At 42.1% G+C, this 25,889-nt stretch overlaps 1 protein-coding gene across 1 annotated transcript in view; it reads left to right on the forward strand.

The window, feature by feature from the left end:
* UHMK1 (U2AF homology motif kinase 1) overlaps positions 1 to 25,889 on the forward strand; it is a 155,900-nt gene that overhangs the window by 17,787 nt on the left and 112,224 nt on the right. Inside the window, exons 2-3 of the mRNA XM_069231097.1 lie at positions 9,649 to 9,941; positions 20,455 to 20,646. Coding sequence (XP_069087198.1) covers positions 9,649 to 9,941; positions 20,455 to 20,646 — 485 coding nt within the window. The remainder of the gene's footprint in view (positions 1 to 9,648; positions 9,942 to 20,454; positions 20,647 to 25,889) is intronic.

Genomic DNA, 25,889 nt, shown 5'->3' on the forward strand with positions numbered 1-25,889 from the left:
TATAAAGATATTTAGTTGGTAGGCCTTCTATGGTCCTACTCAAACAAGCTGCAACAGTGGTTTTACAGCTTTCTACATTAAATTTCGGGCAACTGTCCAGATTACATAGCCATTGTTGCATGTTTTTAATCAGAGGCATGCTGTATCTTTCTTGCCTATCGGCTTTCAGCATGCCCCTCGCTTTGGATTTGGTCTTTCAAAGTTCCTTTCCTTTTCTTTCTGTGGTGAATTGTTCAAATGTGACCCTCCGTTCTGTGTGTTGTTCAAGCCCATAGCGACTTTCCCTGTTTCATGTATTATTTCTCTTGTGTGCATTTTTGTGAGTTTCGTTGCACTATGTTTTTTTGTTTGCTTTGGGTCGAGTTTTCTGATGGTTGTGCTTTTGGAATCCACTTCGTTTGCTTTCGGTCGAGTTTTCTAAACATCCTTTTTTTGGAATCTTTACTAATACGGCCTGAATTCAATTGTATTTTATTCTGTTTTAATGACCATGTAGTGTACGATCGCTTCGTTTTGTCTTTTTCTGAAGTTTGCTCAGTAATTTTTTGGGGTTGTTTAACAAAACGCACCGAATTCGATGGTATTGTATTTTGTTTTAAAAACTGTGTTTAGTGTGCGATCGATTCACTTTCGTTGTTTTTTTTCCCTCGATGTTTTGCTGTTATATATAGTGCGATTGCAAAGATTACATTACTCAAGGTTGGGTTTTATTTTTTATGTTGAATTTTGGGCACAAGAATATTAAGTGAATAGCTCACAATAACCAAATGCCGTTGCCCTGTTGCTACATACTTCAAACACAGCATTCGTGAGTTCCCAGGACTACTCCTTTCCTCACACCGACAGGAATGACTGAGGCATGTAAAAAGAACACTCCCGTTAACCAGACTCTGCAGCCTCAAGCACAAATAGCGGGTGAAGAGTGTATGTTTTCCTTTCTACGTCAGTCAGTTGTTTTCTGAGGTTCCAGTTTTTGAAAACACAACGTTGCAGTAGCTAGAAGGTAAACTAGAAAATAGATATAGAGGTAAACATTGGTGCTTCCAGCTGGAAACAGTTCGGAACTGTTGCTAATCTCATGTAGTTTCCTTGTAAGGAAAGTATGCTAAGAGGGAGCACGAATTAAACAGTTTTTCCATTTACCCAGGTCCATTTTCTTCGCCAGAAATACTGGTTTGTGGGACTTGTAGTTTCATGTTTACTTTTTTGATTAGGTAGTTCTCTAGTACAGACAGATATAATTAGCTGATGGAATTCTGTGTGGCTTTCAGTCACATAGCAGTTGATTGACTCCTTCTGCCAACAAGCTCATTGGGTGTCTGTAGTTTATTTTTATTTTGTATTTAATGTGGAGGCTTATTCAGTAGCAAGCACGACTGGCAGCTTTACGGAGCTGTTTTTACTACAGTGGAGGTGAAGTTGCCAAATAAGGCACATTTTTTAATGCCTTGGCATTGCATTCTGGTATTTGCTGTCTTTAGGCTTCAGCTTTCGTATCAGTTTGTTAACAAAAAGTCTAGGACTTGAAAGTAGGTGGGCCCTCACAGAGTGGTTCTCTAGCCCTAAGTACAGGTTTTTTGTGTGATATCATAACATGCCAATAGGACAAAGTTGTAATGAGCAGTTTCCAACTGTCCTTGACCCATTCGGCTTGGTGTTCTTTACGCACACACTCAGTCACGTGTTGCAACTTATTTGCTTATCTGCAGAAGAACCAACTCTTGTGTTGTCATTGGCAGTGACTGAGATCAGACTACCAGTTGTACAGAAAGAACAACCAATACTTGTTTGTTTAAGCTACTACTAGATCCCGATTCAGAGAATGTGTGAGGCAAACCAGTCTTTTGAAACGTTTCCTTCACATATGTTAGCCATGGAATGGAGACATCTTTTTCACACTCAAGACAGCCAGAAATTATGTTTCTAGTTAAGCAAGCCTCCTCAGGTCGCCAGATGGCTAGACACAGCAAAGGGGGTGTGCGCTGATGCAATCTGCCAGATAGGTCAAAGTCTAACCCAGTTCCTTATGACGGATAAAATGAGAGGTTGATACAGGAGCGGTGAGGGCTTTTCTACAAAGTTTTCTTCGACCTGGATAGCGTAACAATTTCCAATACCCCATATCTCGGACTTGTAAGCTGTAGCAGAGAAACATTGAGTCTTATAGATCTGTAATAGCAGGAGAAGGAAGGTCTTTACCCCAGGGGCTGAGATAAGCTGCATAGCAAGCCTACTGCCCTGGATAACGTTATCCTACATTACGCAATATTAGGAGCCCGTGATCCAGCTGTGTCAAATGTAACTCCCCAGTAGGAAAAAGTGCTTGAGGTTTGTAAACAACCTTTGCCAAAAGAAAGAGTAGAGAGCTGTTTGCACTTTGGACTACACGCCATGATAAACGATTTACCAAAATTAGTATTTGTCATAAACTCCGTCAAGACCAGCCTCCACCTTGAAAAAGGTTACCTAGATTTGTCATGGAATAAAGGGGCCCCACTAGCTGTCTGTAACAGAATGTGAGAGTTATAGGCCTGCTTTCCTCATCAATATAGGCAATGTTCCAAAGACTCCAGTCTTCCCAACTAAGAATAGATCTCACCTAGTCGGAGATTATGGTGTTCATTCTGGCGGTCAAAACACTGACCGCCAGCAACCCAGGATTCCTGCCGGCCAAATAAAGAACCTTTCTGTGGGCCGGCGGGTGGAAACATTGTTTCCGCCCGCCAGCCCACAGAAAGGCCTGGCTGGGACATTGACGGCGGCTACGCATGGAAAATCGGGCAATGACCTGCGCGACGAGGCACTGCACCGGGCCCATGCAAAGTCCCATGCACAGGGGCAGCCCCTCTGCCAGCCTTTCCCTGGCAGGATAACCCGCCACGGTAAGTCTGGTAGATCAGGAAACATAACAAGTACTTCAACTGGCTGCTGGATCCAGACGAAGTGGTGACAGGTGATTCCCTACAAGATTGGAGCCATGAGAGCTACCACCATTTGCTGTTATTGCTGGATTATGTACCCAAGGATTACGGGGGTGGTGGAAAATCCCAGCCCTTGCGGAGCCAGCTGAGGGACATCTTCAAAAGGCATCGGGGAGAACAGTCACACTAAGTTCAGCTGGAAAAGATGGGTTATTTGGGATGTGCGAAGGCAACTGGACACCATGGTTCTGAGTTCTTGCATGTACTAAACTTTTTTTCTAGTCTACCTATCCAAGGATTAGTTTACTTGGTAGTTTACGCATTTCATTCACCAATATAAACTGGGCATATATCAACAAGTGGTTCTCAGGTGGGTGAACACCCCCATCGCAAGAAAGCTTTTGATAGATATTGAAGTGTCTTTGTTGCCCGAACTAAGGTATTTGAAATTGTGGTATGTACAGCCCTGAACCTATTCCTTTCACAGCTACAGAATAAGTTAAATTAGCAGTGTTGCTATGCATTTTATCATACAGAGCAGTGTCTGATGTTAAGGCCATACTACCTGGCAGGACCTTCATTGCAGAAGGGGCAACTTTTAGTAACTTTTAGTCTGTGTAGAAGTATACCGTCTTACTCCAGGGAAATATCAGGGCAATCTGAAACTGTGTGAGATGGAATGTTGAAAAACATATTGAGAGTATGAATAAGGTGGTAGGACCACAGACTGAACAGCCACTTTTTGTTTTCTCTGACCGTATTTCTAGGCCATCACTTCCCCCTGCCATTGCTAGCTGGGCACATGGGATAATGTAGGAGGCTGGTATTGATGCCAGTATGCATGGAACCCATTCTAGTAAGGTGCTCTGGCATCTAAGACTTTTTCAGAAGGAGCAAGGCTGGAGGACCTAATGCGTGCAACCTATTGGTCCTCGGATTCCAACTTCAGGAGTTTTTACTTTAAATCCAAGAATAGACCTTGCTTCTTTGGTAAGATTTGCACTTGTGTATTCCTCGTCCCTGTCCTGACACAAAGTTAGATTCAAAGTTCAGGTTTATTTATTTGACATGCACAGCTAATTAAAACCATTACACGTACATTTAAAATACTTAAAAATAGCCATAACAGAACAGTAAGAACAGTAAGTCCATTAAAACATGTAAAATTGGCTATACAATCAGTAAAATATTATATTTAAAATATTAAAAATTTACCCAAAGCTTGCTTCAGTGGGCTCCCCTAATACATTGTCTTCTATATGTTTCTTTCATCAAGTAAGCGGCTAATCGTACTTGGCAAATCACTTGCTAGAAAATACTTTTGTGTTGCAATTGTGATAGACTAAGTAAAGTGCTTTTTACTTGAGAGATTGAGCTAAGGGCCTAAGAAGCAGGATATTTGCAGTTTGTTATACAGTCGTTGGCATGATAGTTGGTGATAAAAACAAATAAGAATAATTGCAGATCCCGTAGTATGAAGTGCTATGTGCCTGCTACTTCCTCAAGGGCACCAGTGTTCAGCCCTCGACTCTGTGATCTGATCAGGGAAGTGGTCAAGTAAAGAGGCCAATCATACTGTTCAAACCACATGCTAGAAAGTATTTTTGCATTGCAATTATGATGTGCTCAGTAAAGTGCTGTTTACTTGAGAAATTGATTTTAGGGGCCTAAGGAACAGGATATTTTCAGTTTGCTATAGTCGCCGGCTTGGTTTGCTTGATACAGATAAAAATAATTGCAAGTCCCAGATTATAAAGTGCTATATGCCTGCTACTTCCTCAAGGTCACCAAAGTTTAGCCCTTGACTTGGTGCGAGGATCAGTGAAGAGATCAGTCAGAAGCTAGCATTTTTCTACTCCTTGGAGGCGAGGTTCAAAATCACACTGCTTTGCACGCTAATTGCACTGAGTCCCCTCCCAGTAAGGCGATTACAGCTGGACGGCATGATCTAATTTGCAAGGCTCTTAAAGATGGCCGTACCAATTTTTGCCTATGTATTAAAAAGGCCAGAAAAGTGTGCAATAGATGCAGCAGTGTTTTGTTGAAATATTCACAAAGCTGACACTCTGTGGTGGACCAGGGCTGCTTCCAGGAGGGCACAGTCTTCAGTTGAAATCACGCCCAGGAGTATTGGCATTAGGTCACTGCCTCCCCAGCATTCCGGGCTGATGTTACTTTCCATAATAAAGTTAAATGGAAGGGTTACTTATGGAATACGAAGCCCAAAGGCTGGGATCCTGTTTGAATAACCAAATAAAACAGTTCTTACCTACCACAAACCAGAGTTTCAATACTTCCAATCCTATTAAAGACATGAGATGAAGATTTTCCTGCCCACGGATTACAGCTCACAATTTCCTCCCCGTCATGTTTTGTGATGGTCACAACATACGTCACCTTGCCCATATGAGAAAATGCAGACATTTATTAAAAGCCTGTTTATAACCTGTTAATTTTTTAAGCAAAAGTAACTGTCTTCCAACAACTCATGTATTTCATTATTGTGGGTTTGTGTTCAAAGTGTGGTGGCCAGACATGCCATATTGGCTCAGCCAAACCTTATTGTTCTAGGACTATCCCAGTGTCCCAACCCTTTTTGCAAAAATGAAAGTATGTCCGTGCTTTTGAGAGCTGGTCCACGTGCACATTAATCACTGTGCTGTGCAGACTCGTGTGGCCAATGGCCGACACACGCACTAAATGAAGGCCTCGCTGCACCAGAGGATGTCCTTTATTTTTTATTTATTGTTTTAAGCATTTGGCTGCTCTGCAAGAGTTTTCCGACTAACCTCATTTGTGTTTTTTGTTTCTTCTTCAGCAGTGAGTATATTGTGCGCTGAGTGCACCGACATTGTTGCAGTAAAAATTTAGAGAAAAATGAGCCAATTGGCTCGTTTTACTTTCACTAAATCAGTGCTCGGATGGATATCGCAGCCCCCACCGCACCCCTGTGCCAAGCACTAATTAGATCGGGAGAGGAATCATTGGAAAGGTGAGATTCTCCCCTTCCCATTGGTACCTCTGCCCATTGGATCCCTGCTTGGAGATCCCACAGGAGTGTCATCCCCAAGCAGGTATCTAGCCACCAGGGATCGGGGGAGGGGAGCGGCCCCATGGGATGGCTGTACTCCACCCCCCCAAATAAATGGTCACGCTATGAACACACTTGCACAAAAAATCATACACCTCCTCCAGATATTTAGCAGCAAGATAGTGACTAGCAGTGTAGCTATCTGTCATTCATCAGGTGCAGTTTGACCGGGGCCCAGGTTCGAGTGGTCCTCTCCGCACAAATGTTTTTTGTTTTCTTTTGCTACTAAGATAGAGGTAAAAGGGCACATCTCCACTGCTTCCTTTAGGGACCATTGTAACCTAGCTACACCACTAATATTGAAATGGGAGGCAGGATATGCAGCTGCTTTGAACAACATCTTGGTAAGGCAGATAAACTGGTATATTGCATTTACCAACTTAGTAGTAAAATATTTCTTCCCCTATAAAAGTTAGAGGTTTTTGGTGCTATTTCTTTGCGTCGTTTAGTAAAATGTGTTGATGCCTGCTAGTATTTCCAAAAGTATTTCTATTGGAAAATCAGTGTAACCATTTTCAACAAGATTATAGGAAGTATGAAAATAAACAAGCACTGGCAAAGTCTGCCGATCCAAAATTTTTGAGAGCCTTTTGGTTTAGTCAGTGCATGTCTTGTTTTGACATGGCTTTTGTAACACATTATTGTTGTGGGAGCTGTCAGGCCCTCATCATTGAAACAAACACTGAAAAAAGAATAACGTTTTTGATCTCAGCACGCATTGACACCAGTGGCGTAACAAACACCCTCAGCCCACCTCCAGTAGGCCCCCTCAGCGCAGCAGCTGCCCTGACTGAGTCTGGAGTGGGGGGGCCATCCATGATCTTTGCATTGGCGCCCCATCTAGTTTCGTTACACCAATGATTGCCACAGTGGTTTCTGGCACTGAACAAAACTACTTTGTGTGCCAATATGATCCTTGTGAAAGAGCACAATTTGATCACTCACAGTAAAGCCAGACAATAAATAGCTAGAGAAATAGAAGTTTAATAGAAACTAAATGTCTTTGTTAACGCCAGACCTAATTAGGGAACCCATTTTTTGAAGATAGTCGCAAAAGTGCACCCATGGTATATGTCTTTGAATTAGTGACTTTGATTAATTCACAAGAACTTACAGAAATGGACCAGGAAATTGTACTCTTAGAAAATATTTGTGAACTGTATTTTAGCACGAGCAAATATGCATGTGTAGATTTTCTCAAGTGAAAATCTATTGAGGGTTTACAAGTTCACTTTCGCTCCAACCACTTTTTTCCCAACCCTGGAAAAACGTCTACTTCTGCCCTTGTCAGGAGAGAATGTCCAACCTTTCTCATTTTGGAAAAAATTAGAGGCAAGCTGGTGAAAATTCTTAAAACATGCAAGTTAATAGGTTTGCAGACCCTTAGGCATTCCAGCCCTGGACAGCTTCCTCCAGTAGGTAGATCTACGGAAAGGTGGCAAAATAAGGAAATTGGTATAGTAGGGATTGAAATTGTGACTATTCAAGCCCTTATATAGTAGTAGCCCTGGCATAATCAGAGAGGCTATTATCAGGGCTCTTACGTAATGAGATTGCTGCCATAATTTGTTGCCACACTATATGGCGCAGCAGGGACAAGTAGATTTTTTTTACCAGACAAGTAGAGTTAAGAAGTAACCTGTCCCATCGACAAGTAGATATTTTATTAAATTCCACATCCCTGCTTCTTCTGTCTGCTCATCTGTTAACCTAGGAGGTGGAAAGGAACATTCAGGGTTTTTGAAAGTGCACTGCTCTATTATTAGTACTCATATGTTGAACCATATTGCAGTGTATGCATGGGAACAAGTGGTGCAGGTACCAAAGAGGCTGTATTGTGGTGAGGCTCTTTTAAGAAAGAGTATTCTAATGTTTGCGGGCCTCTAACCTCAGCACATGCCCAACCATGTAAACATGTCTATGCATGTAAAGACTCCTGTGTACCCTGGCACAGGAAGAACAGAGACAGCCTACGACCAGACCTATAGAGCGCAGCCATAATATATAGACATCATAGGTCTGAACTTGAGCTGTCTGCAAGACAAATTTAAAAATGCTTGGTTTTTATTTCATGCTGCTGTGTTATCTGTTAAACAAAACATAACACTGCCAAATAGCTATGCATTAGCTATTTGGCTTTATAATGTTTGTCAAGGATGGCTTAAAGTAAAACAAAGTGCTATGGTGCGGCCATTGCGGGCCGTCATAGCTCTTTTTGTGGTAAATGTGGAGGAAATTCGGGCGGTGGGGCAAGATGGATGTAAACAACGAAGAAGGAGAGTGGTGGGGGATAGGGAGAGCTGTTTTATTTATGAGTCGTAGAACACTGTAAGCCATTTGGGTTTGTGAGGGTGATCTGGTTTGGATTGGGTGAGTGGTAGGGGGAAAGAGGCAAAAGGAGAAGAAGGATGGAGCAAGTAACCACTCCACATGAGTGCTCATGTTTTCAAACACAAAGGAAAAAAATAGCTCCTAAAACTGAAGCGGTGGATGGACAGAAGTACTTGGTCCATGCTGTGGGGAAGGCTAAGCACAAAGAGGCATGGTGTATTCATGCAATGGACAAAGTGGGACAAAGGATATGAGAGTGACGATGGAGCGAGCAGGTGGTAAGTCTATGGGCAGGCTAAAGCCCCCAGATAGAAAACAACATGTCCTTTGAAGACGGCGCTGTTTAGCCTAGACCCCCCCCAAAAAAGGGGGGCTCTGCACCCAGGAGGGGTGCGGGGGTAGCAATTAGGGATTAAAGAGTCGCCTTCTGGGCTGCACAGTCTTGTTCACTTTACACAACAGGCTCTATTAAGGGATCAATCGGCTTCTGCAAAGTTCATCATCACTGCAGGATCGCTGTCCCTCCCTTAGAACTCATTCCAGGTGAAGGGGTCTTTAATTTTAATCAAACAGAGGTTTGTGTGTAATGTTGAATATCTGAAAAGGGGCTTCTTTCATTGTAGCCCTTAAGCATTCAGAGGTGGTGCCAATATTTAATAATAATAGTACTTTTTTTTGTGTGTGTTTTTTTTTTTAATTATTTTATTTTTTTAATTTCCCCCTGAAAATCAGGTCATCCTAGTTTGAACTGGAAATTAACACTACATCTATCGGCCTATAATATTTCTACTAATTCTTCTGTGCCCTGTCAGAGTGTAGACACCATAATCTAATTCGGCAAGTTACATTGAACAATTGTGAAAGTCTAAGTATTATTATTTGCAAAAGGCGAATAGCTAACTTGAATCTCGGACAAGTTAACTGAGAGTTAAGGAAAGTAAGAGATCTTTCACCACCTTTATCCATAGTGATTCCCCTGACATTGTTTACCCATAAAATGAGTTACTGCAAAGTAAATTCTACCTAAACAGCAAACTCCTCAAGCTCTGTACTTTTAAATACTGAGAACTGCATAGAACGAATTGTACGGGGAACATAGTTTTGTTGCTTCTATCAATGTGTAAGTGGTTGCGTCTATAGTGGGTTGGCTCTCCATAGAAGGGGGCACCATGTTGCACATACCAAATGTAACACCAGTTCTTATTCATCTAGTAGGTTTCAAACCAGAAGCAACTCTGATGTTCACCATCTGTCATCACTTTAACAAGTGTTTAATACATTTACAACACTGTGTTTTCTCCTCAGTTGCATTGTATGGAGTGTTCACCAACCACCTCTCTCTGAATGGGCCTACACGTTGCCTTCTCCTGGAACTACTGGACATAAGTGTGTCGGAGCTGCTGCTTTATACAAGTCACCAGGGCTGCTCCATGTGGACCATCCAGCATTGTGCACGAGATGTCTTGGATGCCCTGGCCTTCATTCATCGGGAGCGTTATGTCCATGCTGACCTCAAACCGCGCAACATTCTGTGGAGTGCTGAAGAGGAATGCTTCAAGTTGATTGATTTTGGATTAAGCTTCAAAGATGGCAACCAGGTTTGAAACCATGTTAATCTTGACCTTAAAAAAAAAAAGAAAAAAAAAAGTGTTTTTTTTCCTCCTTAATATGATGGTCCACTGCAAACGCTGTCACTATCGGCTACCCTCATAATAGTGGCATAGAGCTGGAAATACTTTAATGATCTCCTTTTACGTCTTCTATTCACCAGGTTTTCATAACCTTATTTTTGTCCTCTCGATTTTACTCCCCAATTGAAGCCTACTAGCCATAGGTTAAGCTGATCAAAGAAACGAAACAGAACATAGTGCTTCACACCAGCAGTTCTGTTTCCTATTGATCTTTTCATGAGCTTCCATGCATTCAGCAAAATTAGCCGGTTTACCCCAGCTTGTTTTTAACTTAACTGCCTTTAACCTGCCTTATCCAAACCCCCACGGCAAGCAGGCACTTAGCTTGGATTGCATTATTAGGTTTTTCGTACATTTTTCATCTGCCTACAGATGTGCGCAGCGGGGTTAGATGGAATGGCCAGAGAATCTTTCAAACTCTCTACTCACTTTGGCCTCTCCATACCATACAACTAAGTAGTGCATGGAGGGCTGGTTTGTTTTCAGATTCTGGTCTGTGTTTAACTTTTCATTTAAGTATTTTGGGCTAATTGTGTATTTAATGGGAGCAGATATAATAATGCTTTTTGCCTAAATGATTGTGTTTAGTATCCTGTCCACTCTTCCAAGGCAAGAGGTGCAGCATTTTGACTTGTATGTCTGGAATGGATGTCTCTCGCTCTCTCATCAGAAAGCTTGTTTTAATATAGAGATCTTGCTGGATTCCTTTTCTGAAAGGCCTGCTTCTCGCTCACTTGCTCATAAAAGGCTTGGTATTTTTTGTCTGTTTGAGTTATTGTTTAACTTTGAGCAATAAAGACCACAGCACACAATGTACACAGCAGTGATACATAAATAGTAACATCCAATGTGTGTAGAGTTTGTTGGTGAATAAGGCACATTAATGTCCCACATTCTTAATAGAAAATAAAAAAAAGTCAAGACTTGCTTAGGTGCTGGCTGAGCTTGGGCCCAAAATCCACAGCTACCTATAATGACAAAAACAAATAAGGAGTTTGTACTAAGGGCCATCTTACCTCCACAAATATAAATCCGGTACTAATTTGTTAACACTCATCCACCACTCACACTAGTTGGTTTTAGCATCTCCAGAAATTCTGCTTTCAAAGCATAAATACTTATCCAAGCATCTGAATATTGAAACCAAGCCTTCTGAAGGTGAGCCTCGCACTGCACCGTCCGCTTTATGTTCCATTTGTGCACCATACTCGAGGTTTTCATTCCGCTGGCCACAGGCCCAATCCAACCAATCAGTGCACTTGTATCAACTTAGTACCACCAAATGAGGGCCCATCACATTCATACACCACAGGACGGAATATGTTTGACTATATTTTACCACTTGTCAAGTAACTGCCTTCTACATCCTGAACATTACCGAACACATGCGTAATGAGCCTTTACTACTGGCTTCCATGACAGCAACATGAGGCTCAGTAAGCCATGTCTTTCATGCGACTTTAGCGCACTCACTGTGCTAAATCCAGCTCCTTCCAGTTTGTGGATGCAAGTTGGAGGTGTCCAAGATTGCTTTGCGAGGCCTATTCCTCGAACTGAGTAAGCATATCTACAGTTGAAACTAGGGCAGACATGCTGGGGAATTTTCCTGAAGTTCCATTAAGCGAACATCATAAACTCTGAAGAACTGTAGTTTTTGACACACAGAGTAGTCTGTGAGAACTTTGCATAAGTCCCATCCACTCTTACATGCAGTGCTGTGACTATAATGCACTTATCATACAGCAAACTGGACATCTGCCAAGTTCTGACGGAGGATGAACATGGCAAGCAGGTCAGACATTGACTCATGCATGTCATAGTAATTCAGTGCAAGCGCAGTACCAATGGGTTTGAATCCATAGGTGAAGATGAAGTCTTGGCATGTGTATCTGTACTACCAACACTATCTGCCTTCTACTTATGCAATATCCTTGGGAAATAAGCTTTTCTTACCTGTTCATTTCTCTGTACTCATCAGAGTCCTGATTAATCCTGTATAATCGTCAAGTGAACCTATACTAATGCATTTCATCCCTAGCTACTTGAAGCTCAAGAAAACATGTCTTTTGTGCGCCATCAGCACACTTACTGTGCTAAATCCAACTCCTTCCAGTTTGTGGATGCAATTTGGGGGTGTCCCAGTATGCCTTGCGAGGCCCATTCCTTGAACTCCGCGTATATCTACTGTTGAAACTAAGGCAGACATGCTGGGTAATACTTCCTAAGTTCTCTAAAATAAAAAGCCAAACAAATGTCCTATGGGACTCATTCACAGACACTTTAACTTTTGCTTTGAAAGTGTGAAAACTCAATCACTAACTTGTATCATACCCAGTGTTATTGAAAAATGGTACAGTTTGTGGGTCTTGTATGATGATTGTTTTCATATCTTATACTAAAAATGTGAATACAATCATCATGCAAGATATTGTGTCCTGTACCCCTTTTCAGTAACATTAGTTATGATACAAGTTATTGAGTTTGTACGCTTTCAAAGCAAGTAGAAGTGTTGGTGAATAAGTCCCACAGGACATTTATTTGATGTACTTCACTTACTCTGGTTCTCGTGGCCAATCAGGGTGGTCCTTGTGTAGCATACATAAGTTCCAAAGCAAGCACTTTAACATTCAGTTGCACCTTGAACATTTTGCCGCACAGGATACTCTGTGACAATGTGGCATATGTTCTGTTCACACCAGTATGTGCAGTGTGGGGATTATAATGCAGTTGTCAATTGGTGAACAGAACACCAACCATATTCTGACAGCAGATAAAGGTGTCGAGTAGCCATGAGCACGTCAATGATTTCCTTAAGTTGAGCAGCTACAATTTAGTGGCTGCTTGCCTAACAAAGTAGTGGCTCATGAAGGTTATGTATCCATGCACAGCCTTTGAAAGGTTTACCCACTGGCAGCTCCACCTCAGTCTATTTCCCAGAAGTTGGCTTTAGTATGATATGGCATAACGGAAGTTGGAAAACAGTCATGGCTGAGATGGACATTGGGGACAGTAAAAACAACTATCCTGCTTCTTTCCATGCTTCAATTACACTTTACAACAACAACGAATATGACATGTTCGATCCTTTTTGGATATTTTAGGAATGCGATCATCAAAGTGTCACTCCTACAACCTTTCCAGGCCCTCCAAAACATATAAAGTGGAAGCTGCTGCTTCTGTAGCAGCAGTAAGACTTTTAATCACAAAGAACTGAAAGTCAAGGAAAGACAAGTCTTCCTGTGGTTGTCGGACGATAAACAACATACACATTGTATGTTGCCATCTGGATCAGGTGGGTAAACAGTTTCTTGTACGAAGTGCAAGTTTTGCTACTTGCATTGTGTGGCTGAAGAACTTGGTCGTTCTTGTCCACTCTGACCATGTACTTGTTGTAATCAAGTATACAGATGGGCTTGTGGACTTCGGCCGTCTGACCCCAAACTGTGACAGATGAAATGCTCACATCATGAATTGTAGTGAGAACGCACACATCACATCTATCTGAAAACTTGACTGCAAGCAGTTTGCGTAACTCAATGCAGTGCTCTGGTATTTCTGGAGCTTCTTGCAAACAAACTTCTGCGGGAATCCTTTGCGGTGCAAATGAAATGTAACACAGGCCACAGCGCTAGCTTGGTAGCGCTCACTGAGCAGCTCTACTCCTATATAGAAATTGACCATATAAAGGTTATAACCTTTTTGAAGGAGTGGCTGCACGAGCTCCCACAAAAATGTTCCAGTGACCTCTAGTGTGGAAACACCACCTACAGGGTTTAGAGTGGAGTCCTTCCCTCTATACACTCTCAAGCTGTACACAGAGCCAGTAGATCTCTCACACAGCATGTACAGCTTTATGCCATAACAAGCTCTTTTCCTCACAATGTACAGCCTAAGCAGCAACCGCCATTTGTACAGGATCAAGGACTCATCAACTTTTGGGGGTTCCTTGTTCCTCCAGCTCCCCTCTAGAGATTTCACTTTCTTTGGTGGGGGGCTGACTTTCACATTCCACTTACTTAGTATATGGTTTGTTCTCCTCTAGGGTCTTCATTATTTTCTTTAATTGCACTGTTTTCTGTTGTTTTCTATGCCAATCTTTGATTTCTAATGTGTATATAATAGTCTGTTTACTCACCTCCTAGTGGAGTATTGCCTATACAGTTTTGTAGTATTTGTGTTACTAAAATGAAGTACCTTATTTTTGTAACACTGTGTCGTTCTTTCATGTGTTTAAGTGCTGTGTGTCTATGGTGGTATTGCATAAGCTTTGCATGTCTCCTAGATAAGTCTTAGTTGCTCATCCACAGCTACCTCTAGAGAACCCTGGCTTCCTAGTCACTGCCTACACCTCACTAATATGGGATATCTGGCCTTGTTATAAGGTGACAATACCACAGGTTCTCACCAAATACCAGGCCAGCTTCCTATAACATCCATCAAAATATCAATGGAACAATTGAGGTGATTTAAGTACGCACCCTAGTTCATAAATGCAGGCCATAAATTATGGTGCGATGACTAGAATTGGACGCAATTGCTGTGGCAACTCAAAGTTCTTTCCAGAAACCTGTTACGTAACTTGGTTGCTTTTACCACCAAAGGGTTGTATCAAATATGGTTTCTGTAGTGTCTGCTGTTTGGCTATGGACAAGATCTTTACTTTTCAATATAACACTAGTAGGCAGTGTAAAATTTATGGTTTCGTTAATTGTAACACTAGATTCGTAGTATACTGTATTTGTGCAATTGTATATTCATTAGCGGTACCATCAGACCCTTAAAAGAACGGATCCAAGAGCATGTGCCACTACAAAAAAAAATGACAAATCTACCCTCTTGCTCTACATTATAACACAGAACACCACCAATGTGATACGATTAACTTAAAACTTCATGGAATTGATACCATGGAACCACTACAGTGTGGAGGTAACAGGGTTTTAGCACAAAGGCAAATGCAGAGCAAATGGATAATTAGCTTACGAACTGTTGATTTGTGTCTCAACTTGGACAAAGAACTAAAAGTATTTTTGTTAGATTGATATACTTTATTTGGCCAGGGGCTGTATCCTGCTTCCTTTTATAGTGATTTACACTGTTCCTAGGCAATAATATAATTGCCCACATGTTAGAACTACAGTAATAAGAACTTCTTTGCACATACTTTCGCTACCAGATTGCTTAGAATTGTTTGTTCTCAGAGTCCTACTATCCAACAATATCACTTAAATTGTCATAGTTTATACAAATTCCCATATGCATGAGTATTATGCTTATTGGTACACAATTGTGATTTTACTCCATACTATATTCTGTTTTCATGCATCAATTATGAACACTTTCTGTGTTCACAAGGGGATCTATGTTGGTCCATGGCTTTCACGTCCACTTGTACTATGATCTACATCACATGCATCTACTATGAGTACTTTCCCAGTACACCCCAAGATTCATGGGGGTGAAGGCCTTTCAAATTTCTGTCTCCCTTACTTCACTTTTAGTGATTTTTTTTTTTTTTTTTTTTTTTTTCTTCTCCTTTCAGCCTCATAAATTACTCAGTTAATGTAGTTATATATTTGCGTTCTCTCTAATATGGCTGCCACTTCTAGCCCCCAGCTCATTGTTTTCTAAAGCTATTCATCCTTCAGCTTTCCAAAATTGAGAGGTCCTGACAGTCGCTACATGTTGGAATGACACATATTTGTCAATTTCATTATGGTAAAAAAAACTTTTTTTTAAGTGATTTATGTTTTTACTCCTAGGGTGTAATTTCCAGTCCACCCTCGATTTTCACTACATTTGGGATTCCTGGCTGTAGTTTTTAACTACACGCCTTGAAATGCTCTTCCACGATTGGAAATAACTGTGTTTATTTTTCACTGTTGACCAACTCCTTCCATTTGTACACTTGTGTTCATTTTTAAATTTCACTCTTTTGCCATCCAGTCGAAAATGATCCCGCTTCTTTTCCTTCTCAAATCTTTAGTCCTTCTTTAGTTTTGACATAATATGGGGCGTCTCAGCGTTTTTTAAAACGACACGCCATTTATGACTTCCACGAGACCAGCTTTGTTACTGACACATGGCTTAGTATGCCGTAAGAGTTTTAGATTTAGTTCATATTAGCAGCAACCTCCGTCTTATCCTATTACTTAAGATCCATTACAGTCATTTTTGTTGGTTTACAGGCTTATCATGACCATCCCTCATACTTGGATTTCAGAGCTTAATCAAAGATAGCGCTTGTGAGTCTGACATTTACATTTCTACCCCAGTGTCCGCAGGCTTGAGGTGATGTATTGATTTTACGCCACCCTTGCCACATTTTACTCTAGAGGAGGCTTCAGTAGGATCGTTTACATGAAGAAGAGCTTCTTATTTGGATCATCCACTACTGTTAAATCGCTGTTAGCCACCCACCATATTTGACCATTTTACTTAAGTTCCAGGTGTATCATGGCCATTCTTTTCTCCGCTATACAGCAACTCTGAAATTACGCTAGTCAAGTTCCCAGACATTCTATTAATTGTTTTTAGGTCTTTGACTCCCTTTTCATGACTCTTCAGGATATCTTTACCTCTATTCCATTGCCTATGTCATTGCGCTTTATTCATCATTCACGTGTACAACTGTTTACTACGGTTTTCAAGGGAGGCGCACATTTGTTTACTGCCTGATCACTTCTTCAGATGTTTCTCTTTTTTCACTGGTTTTCAGTGTATTTCAACTATTCTATGTGCACAAACTAAGGAGCAGGTTTATGTCTCCTAGTTGTTTGCTTGACACCCCGGCAGTGTATTGGTAGGGGGTGGCTTAGTATGATATGTATTTAATATGCATTCTTGTCTCTGTGACACTAACAATCCTATATTTACATGGGTTGTTTTACAAACATTTTGCAGCCTTGAAAAAGTCTATGGGATGAAACACGTGTCAGCTGTCACTTTGCAAGGACTTTGTCAATACTTATTCACACTTATTCAGCGCTGGAAGTCCTCTTGGTAGCCACACACTACACAAATACAGTTAACATAACATAACTCTTCTGTAAAATAAACCAGTACTTCAAGATAAGAAACACGTTTGTTTGTCTTTGGATTTATTACATACTTTTTGCTCTGTGCTTCGGTGTCTTTAAGATTAAGATTAGTTTTTTCTGTCTTGTTTTACTGGCCGGGCTGGTGTCACCCACGGTGGCAGGGTGACTTGTACCCAGAAAACACCTGATTCATAATGGTTATGGGACATTACAGAAGTCCTTGTAGAAATACCTAACCCAGTTATATGTGGCCATAGTGGGATTTGCCAGCTGTCCAGTATGGTCACTGCTTTCAAACTGATGATTATTCTCAGCAAGGATAGTGAGAAAAGTGATGCACATTTGGAGTTGACTGCAACAACTACAGGTTTTCCCCAGTCAGCAGGTCATAAGGTATACTGAGAAGTGACTGCACGATGAAGAATCTGATCATGGGCCTCATGCCTGTCAGACCATTGTGGGTCTCCTCTGCAGTGGCTTCATTTGTGCGCGTGATCTCATGTTTTTTGCTGCTGATGAAATGAGTGCTTCTCTGAAATTAGGGGTGATCACACAATCACAGATCTCTTGAGTGAAGTCTTGTTTTCTTCATCTGATCCTGCTAGGTGTCAAATCTGCTCCAGTAAACAAAATTGTGGATATTGTAGTGTTCAAGTAGCTTCAGAACAGTAGAATAATAGTCAGTGTGCCTTTCACCAAGGGTAAAAGGAGTTTGTTGGCCCCTTGTGATATCACAAATTGGCCTTTTGAGGGATTACATGGAGGACCATAATAAAATGAATGGCTATTGGCAATTTCAGCTTTGCATAACTTGTTTGGCACCTTTGATGCAAGTAACTACTCCTTGCTTCACGATCAGTTGACGGGAGAGGGGGTTATAGCAAAGGTAAGGATGGTTTCTTTTAGAGTAGGGCATCAATGTTCACCCTTTTTGCATTTCTCGTCCCTTTGGTCTGTTAACTTTGGCATCTTGTGGGGTCTGGCTGTCTACTGTTAAAACATTTCTGGAAATTGCTTTCTGATGTATGATGATGAGACCCAGTTGCTTAAGTTTTTTGCACTGATCACCCTTGGGAATCTGATTTACTCCTCATGTTCTCTCCTGTTATGTCACATCTCTCACCACACAGGGTTCATCTTGGCTACTAGATGGTTGCAAGTCCTGGCTCCCTCAACAATCACTTTATTCATTGTTTACAACCTGACACAGAAGATGATGTTGCACCAACATGAGGCTCAGTCAGACTTGGAACCCCTGTGTCATTTCTGTTCTTCCGCCAGGCCCTGCCATGTCCTGTGAGCTGAAATCATTCCACTGATTTGAATTTATAACTACCTTTCATATTGCTATTGTCCTAAACCAGACCAGATCTTTACTAAATGTGGTTCAGATATCTGTTGTGGGTTCCCTGGGTTTGTGGGCTGCACCCACCACTATAAAATCTCAGTGTGACTTAGGGGTGAGATGTGTGCCCCAGTACCTCTCAAAATGCCTTTAGAGACTTAAAGTGAGCACTAGCTCACCCTAACGTCAAGCTAGACTCCACTGAGACTCAGGTCTTTAACTGGATTTCAGTCAACGGCACTATGCCTTTTCAGTTTGTCGCAGGTTACCTTATCACTCAGTACACCACTGAGAACACCAAAGACTTTCTAGGTTTGACACCTTGCCGTGTGGGTGATGTAATCTTTGCGATAACCTCTTTTGGAGACTTTTATGTGTTGAACTTTGCCCCTCCCATACTTAAGCTATGGATTTAGGCTATTTTCATGAGCATCACCTTTTGTTTTAACAGCATCCTTGCAACCAAGTGGGCTATTTCAAAGAGGGACTAGAATACCTTTATCGAGCCTACATCCTGTATCTCATTCTCCATTCTTTTTACAGGGGCCCTGAATGCTTGGTGAATACCAGACATCGCAACATAAAATTCAGCCTTACAGCTCAATTGTTTTTTCCTAACAGCGTTTTGAGCTTGGTAGCCAGAAGGCACTAGAATCATCTGTTTATTTGTATTCCAATGTTTTTAAGTTTACTATTTCAATTGGCCATTATTAAAGTTGGTTTTAGTTTTTAATTGGCCGGTACTGACGTTCAAGTGTTAAAGTATGATGTAAAAATGCTCCAAAGTGTTCTGAGTTTCTATTCTCTTCCTTGTCCTGCTTTTAGCCTTGAATGGTTTCCCCTACTATTCTGAGATGGGCGACTTGAAGTTCTTAGCCATTTCTCTTGTACTTGAATAGTGATCAAGGGATCACCAGTAGCCTCCAGCCATAGCAGTTACCTTTGATGTCACAGGTCCCCAAGCAAAGGCCTCACAGGAGTCATATAGTTGGCAAAACTTTGCCTGCGAACCAACACATCCCTAATAACAAACCAACATCTTAATTGGAATAATTCACATAAGGTTTGACTAAACTTGACACACCCTCATGCACAACATTGCATCTATGCCTAATAATTGCCTAACAAACCCAGTCTGTTGAATGTCTGCTTAGGTAAAGGTCATTTGTTAGCTCTAGTTGTCCTCGTGTACAAATCCATGCTCATGGTGCAGTTATAATGTTCCCTGACTGGTTTGGACAGATTTTATTAATCACACTAAATAATACTAATCATTATCAAACAATATATTAGCCAAATTAGACTTCTCTAAAGATGCAGTGGCACCAGGCAATTTGCCTCCAGTTGAAGGTTCCTGAGCCGTATGGCAAGGGCACCCTGACTCATATTGCTGCAGTTCCCTACAAATGGCAAAGCTGTGTTCTACAGATACTAAGAAACTTACATTTCAGACCCTTTGTTGTTGTTGTTGTTATTATTATTAAACTACTTGATTGATTTACACCAAGTCGGCCATTTACAATATCTTGGGATTAGCTAAAGCTTCATGATAAATGTGGTATCCATCTATCAGTCTGTGTGCATTGTTAGTGATCCAGACTTCAAGAGATGTTAAATGGGAACTGCAAGGTTTGTGGATTTCTTTCCCTTAAATAACGCCCCCCAACCATTCTGCATTAGATCTAATTTGATAGGTATGTAACCCTGCCTATCTTCCCAAATCAAATGACCACTTATGGTTGCTTTTCACTTCATGTACACCTTCATTCATTACATCCCAAATAATATCTTCCACCCCTATTTCATTGCTGCATTCCATGTTGTGTGCCTAGCGTTTCTGTATGTAGTGATCGCAGTGTAGTAATACAGTGTATGGTTATTCCTTCGTTAAGCATAAATACTTTACTCCTTGTGCACACAATACACGAGTATTCTTCTACTGCGACCTCCTCACCTTCTATTTGGGTGTGAATATTTTTTTTTAACCAGGAGAATTTATATAACCATGTTATTATTTTTGCTCATCTGCTCTCAGGATGTTAAGTACATTCAGACAGAAGGGTATCGTGCTCCAGAGGCCGAGCTTCAGAACCTCCTCGCCCAGGCCGGACTGCCCAGTTACTTTGAGTGCACATCTGCTGTGGACCTGTGGAGTTTGGGAATTATTTTACTCGAAATGTACTCTGGAACCAAATTAAAACATGCAGTTCGCTCTCCGCAATGGAAGGCAAGTGGTTATGGTTGCTAGTTTCTGTTTTTTTTTTTTTTTAAATAATAACGTTAATTTTTGTTGTTGTACTCCATTTAAGTGCTGCTATTTTGTGGCGCTATTTTAAAAGAAGTAATTGTTTAATTTGTAAACTTTGGAGCATTCCCGTGTGTTTGTTTTGTTCATGTAGTTGGGGAGACAGTTGTGTTTTTCGATATAATTTGCCTATGCCACTAAAGCCATTTGTCTAAAAAGCCGAAATTTCAACAGATTACACCATCGAACAATCTACACTTCATTCCCGTTATTGAACTTCTAGACTTCTCATTCTTACTTATCATGCACAGTGAGTGTAACCTTGTGGTTTATTCCCATTTGTTTGAACCCTCCTAGGAGGCTGCGATTGCAGAAACTGTTTCTTAATTACAGTTCCTTGAAGTTACAGTTCTGTCTTTGGTATGCTCGTAGACGCAAGACTGAGTGCAGTGAGGATAATCTTTGTGCGTTATAATCTGTTATTTGGTTAGCTAACATTTGGCCAGCTGACCATTTCCAGATCCTATCTAGGGTTCATGTCGGTGGCCAGAAAGTCTTTCACTTCATCCCATTATAAAAGCAAATTGTTTGTGCCATAATAATGGCTTTTTTTTGTATTAATGTAAGTCGATTCAGTACTACACTAGGTAAAACATGGAGCAGGCTTTAAGTGGCTAATCGTTTGCTCAGCTGTATCATCCGGATGGAAAACAAGTTGCCACACTTTGGTTTGTGGATTTTTTTTTTTAATTGATTGATGGACAGAGAATACTTTTTTTTGGCCTATTGCCATTATATGGTTTGAGAACCATATCTCAGTTGATGACTGCCACTGCAGAAAACATTTATCTGGGCAAAGTGGGCACATCTCAAAAGATTGGTAAGTGCCCCTTATCGCTAAAAAAAGCCATACGAATATTTAGTAGGTTTTGTTTGTTGTGAGCCAGGTTCTTAGATCTTGAACCTGGCCTGGCGATTTCCTTTGAAGTCCAAAATATTTCACAATTGCGTCTCAACGCCTACACTGATCTCGTTCAGATACAGTCCATCAACTGCTGGAATGATCATGATAACTTGCGGTTCATGTCCTGGGTAAAACAGTTCACAAACCAGAACCCCTCCTTTCACTACCCAGAAATCGCAGTTATCAAGCTGCTAGAGATAGATCACACTTCTTTAAGAAATGTACAGAATTAGAAACTACAAAAAAGCTGTAAACTTACTGTAGGAAAGTACCATCTTGCCTGGCATGTTACCCCCATTTTCACTGTATGTATGTATGTATGTTTTAGCCCCTGTGTCACTGGGATCATGCTAGGCAGGACCCCAGTGCTCATAGTATGTGCCCTGTATGTGTTCCCTGTGTGGTGCCTAACTGTATCACTGAGGCTCTTCTAACCAGAACCTCAGTGTTTATGCTCTCTCTGCTTTCTAAATTTGTCACTGCAGGCTAGTGACTAAATTTACCAATTCTCATTGGCACACTGGTAAACCCATATAATTCCCTTGTATATGGTACTTAGGTACCCAGGGTATTGGGGTTCCAGGAGATCCCTATGGGCTGCAGCATTTCTTTTGCCTCCCATAGGGAGCTCTGACAATTCTTACACAGGCCTGCCACTGCAGCCTGAGTGAAATAACGTCCACGGTATTTTACAGCCATTTTTCACTGCACATAAGTAACTTATATATCACCTATATGTCTAATCTTCACCTGGTGAATGTTGGGTGCCAAGTTACTTAGTGTGTGGGCACCCTGGCACTAGCCAAGGTGCACCCACATCGTTCAGGGCAAATTCCCCGAACTTGTGAGTGCGGGGACACCATTACACGCGTGCACTATACATAGGTCAGTACCTATGTATGGCGTCACAATGGTAACTCCGAACATGGCCATGTAACATGTCTAAGATCATGGAATTGTCATCCCAATACCATTCTGTTATTGGGGGGACAATTCCATGATCCCCCGGGTCTCTAACACAGAACCCGGGTACTACCAAACTGCCTTTCTGGGGTTTCCACTGCAGCTGCTGCTGCTGCTGCCAACCCCTCAGACAGGTTTCTGCCCTCCTGGGGTACAGGCAGCCCTGGCCCAGGAAGGCAGAACAAAGGATGTTCTCGGAGAAAAGGTGTTTACACCCTCTCCCTTTGCAAATAGGTGTGATGGGCTGGGTAGGAGTAGCCTCCCTAGCCTCTGGAAATGCTTTGATGGGCACAGATGGTGCCCATCTCTGCATAAGCCAGTCTACACCGGTTCAGGGATCCCCCAGCCCTGCTCTGGCGCGAAACTGGACAAAGGAAAGGGGAGTGACCACTCCCCTGACCTGTACCTCCCAGGGGAGGTGCCCAGAGCTCCTCCAGTGTGTCCCAGACCTCTGCCATCTTGGAAACGGAGGTGTTGGGGGCACACTGGACTGCTCTGAGAGGCCAGTGCCAGCAGGTGACGTCGGAGACCCCCTCTTATAGGCTCTTACCTTTATTGGTAGCCAATCCTCCTTTTCTGGCTATTTAGGATCTCTCCTCTGGAGAATTCTTCAGATAACGAATGCAAGAGCTCACCAGAGTTCCTCTGCATCTCCCTCTTTGACTTCTACCAAGGATCGACCGCTGACTGTTCCAGGACGCCTGTAAAACCTCAACAAAGTAGCAAAACGACTACCAGCAACATTGTAGCGCCTCATCCTGCCGGCTTTTTCGACTGTTTCCTGGTGGTGCATGCTCTGGGGGGTCACCTGCCTTCACCCTGCACTGAAAGCCAAGAAGGAATCTCCTGTGGGTCGACAGAATCTTCCCCCTGCTAACGCAGGCACCGAAAGACTGCATCACCGGTCCTCTGGGTCCCCTCTCATCCTGACGAGTGCGGTCCCTGGAACACAGGAACTCTATCCAAGTGACTCCCCCAGTCCAGTGATCCTTCAGTCCAAGTTTGGTGGAGGTAAGTCCTTGCCTCCCCACGCTAGACTGCAAACCTGTGTACTGCGTGATTTGCAACTGCTCCGGCTCCTGTGCACTCTTCCAGGGTTCCCTTCGTGCACAGCCTAGCCTGGGTCCCCAGCACTCTGTCCTGCAGTGCTCAACCCTCTGAGTTGGCTTCTGGCGTCGTGGGACCCTCCTTTGTGACTCTGAGCCAGCTCAGGTTCACAAATCTTCCAAGTACCTGTTCGGGTACTTCTGCGGGTGCTGCCTGCTTCTGCTGGGGCTCTCTGAGTTGCTGAGCGCCCCCTCTGTCTCCTCCTCCAAGGGGCGACATCCTGGTCCTTCCTGGTCCCCAGCAGCACCCAAAAACCTCTACCGTGACCCTTGCAGCTAGCAAGGCTTGTTTGCGGGATTTCTGCGTGGGAACACTTCTGCAACCTTCATCGCGACGTGGGACATCTTCCATCTAAAGGAGAAGTTCCTAGTCCTGTTCGTTGTTGCAGAACTCCAAGTTTGTTCCACCCGAAGGCAGCTTCCTTGCACCTTCATCTGGGGTTTTCTGGGCTCCTGCCCCCCCGGACACTATTGCGACACTTGGACTTGTTCCCCTTGCCTTACAGGTCCTCAGGTCCAGGAATTCACCTTTAGTGCCTTGCTGGTGTTTGTTGTTCTTGCAGAATCCCCCTATCACGACTATTGTGCTCTTTTGGGGTAGTAGGTGTACTTTCTTGGACACCCTGACGGTTTTCTTACAGTCCCAGCGACCCTCTACAAGCTCCCATAGGGCTGGGGTCCATTTGTGATTCGCATTCCACTTTTGGACTATATGGTTTGTGTTGCCCATAGACCAATGTTTGCCTATTGCATCCTATTTTAATTCTACACTGTTTGCATTACTTTTCTGACTCTTACTTACCTGTTTTGGGTTTGTGTACATATAACTTGTGTATATTACTTACCTTCTTACTGAGGGTACTCACTGAGATACTTGTGGCATATTGTCATAAAAATAAAGTACCTTTAGTTTTAGTAACTCTGTGTATTGTGTTTTCTTATGATATTGTGCATATGATATAAGTGGTATAGTATGAGCTTTGCATCTCTATTCTACTAACAAGGGATAACTGGACCTGGCACAGGGTGTAAGTACTACAGGGTACCCACTATAAGCCAGGCCAGCCTCCTACACTTACATTCAAATTAACCTAACGCTTGACTAAAAACTAAAAAAGAAGAAAAAAAACATTGAAGCTGGAAATTATGGTTATTGCAGCAACTGTAACATCCACGGACAAAGCACAAAGTGGCCTGAATCTAGGGTATGTTAAGATGATGGTGTCTCTAACCATAACTAGCCAATGCTGGTGCGTTTTAGTTTTTATATCTGAAGCATAACATGCCTGAACATGTGTTTTCCCTCGTGCATAGTGTACTTTTTGATATTTGTTTCTTTTTTTTTTGTCATTACTCTAAGTCTATGGTAGTTGTACTTTCTAATTTCTTCTGACTTTTAGCATACATGCATAGCTCCAGGATTTGTTTTCCAGATTCTATATAGCAGCGGTTCCCAACTTTATCATTACTTTAACCCAGGGACCCCCACTGAATCATTATTGGAATCCAGCCCCCCCCTCCAACCCCTCACCCTGAGCCATTACTGAAAGCTGGGGGACCTAATCTGTTTATATTTTTATTTTTTAAGTAATAGCAGTCCCTCTGAGGAGGCTTCACGGACCTGCACGCGTTCCCGGACCACAGGTTGGAAACCACTGCTATATAGTATTGACTTCCCCTTCCTGCTACTCCTTTACCAGTCAGTCTTTGTTTAATGTGTAGGGGTAAGTCTGTGTACTTCGTGCCCCCACCCCTTTCTTGGAACCTCTCATTCTATTGTTTAATTGTCTGCAAGCACTTGAACCAATCAGTTGTACGGAGAAAGGGCTCTCAACCTTGGTAGTCACGTGAGTTCTCTGTTGTCTTAGTTCACGTATTGTACTACCAGCAGCCATATTCCTAAGGACTCCCCCCTGTCTTTGATAAATTATAGGGAGTATCTCTCCACTGCCATGGTGTCCTAAAGTCCATTATATCATGTCTATTGTAGGGGTGCCACCTTTTCCGATTTCGCAACTATGGCAGTTTCACTGCTACCAGGAGTTGAAAGATTGAAACGCAGTCACTTCCCTTTATTGCGTTGAACATATCTGGATGTAGATCAAACAATACTAAATGCTGTGACAGATATAGATAGATAGATATAGATATAAATTCACTTAAAAAACAAAGGTTACAGGGACGTTGGAATT

This window comes from Pleurodeles waltl, chromosome 4_2 (assembly GCF_031143425.1).
Source record: "Pleurodeles waltl isolate 20211129_DDA chromosome 4_2, aPleWal1.hap1.20221129, whole genome shotgun sequence".
NCBI classification, from domain to species: domain Eukaryota; kingdom Metazoa; phylum Chordata; class Amphibia; order Caudata; family Salamandridae; genus Pleurodeles; species Pleurodeles waltl.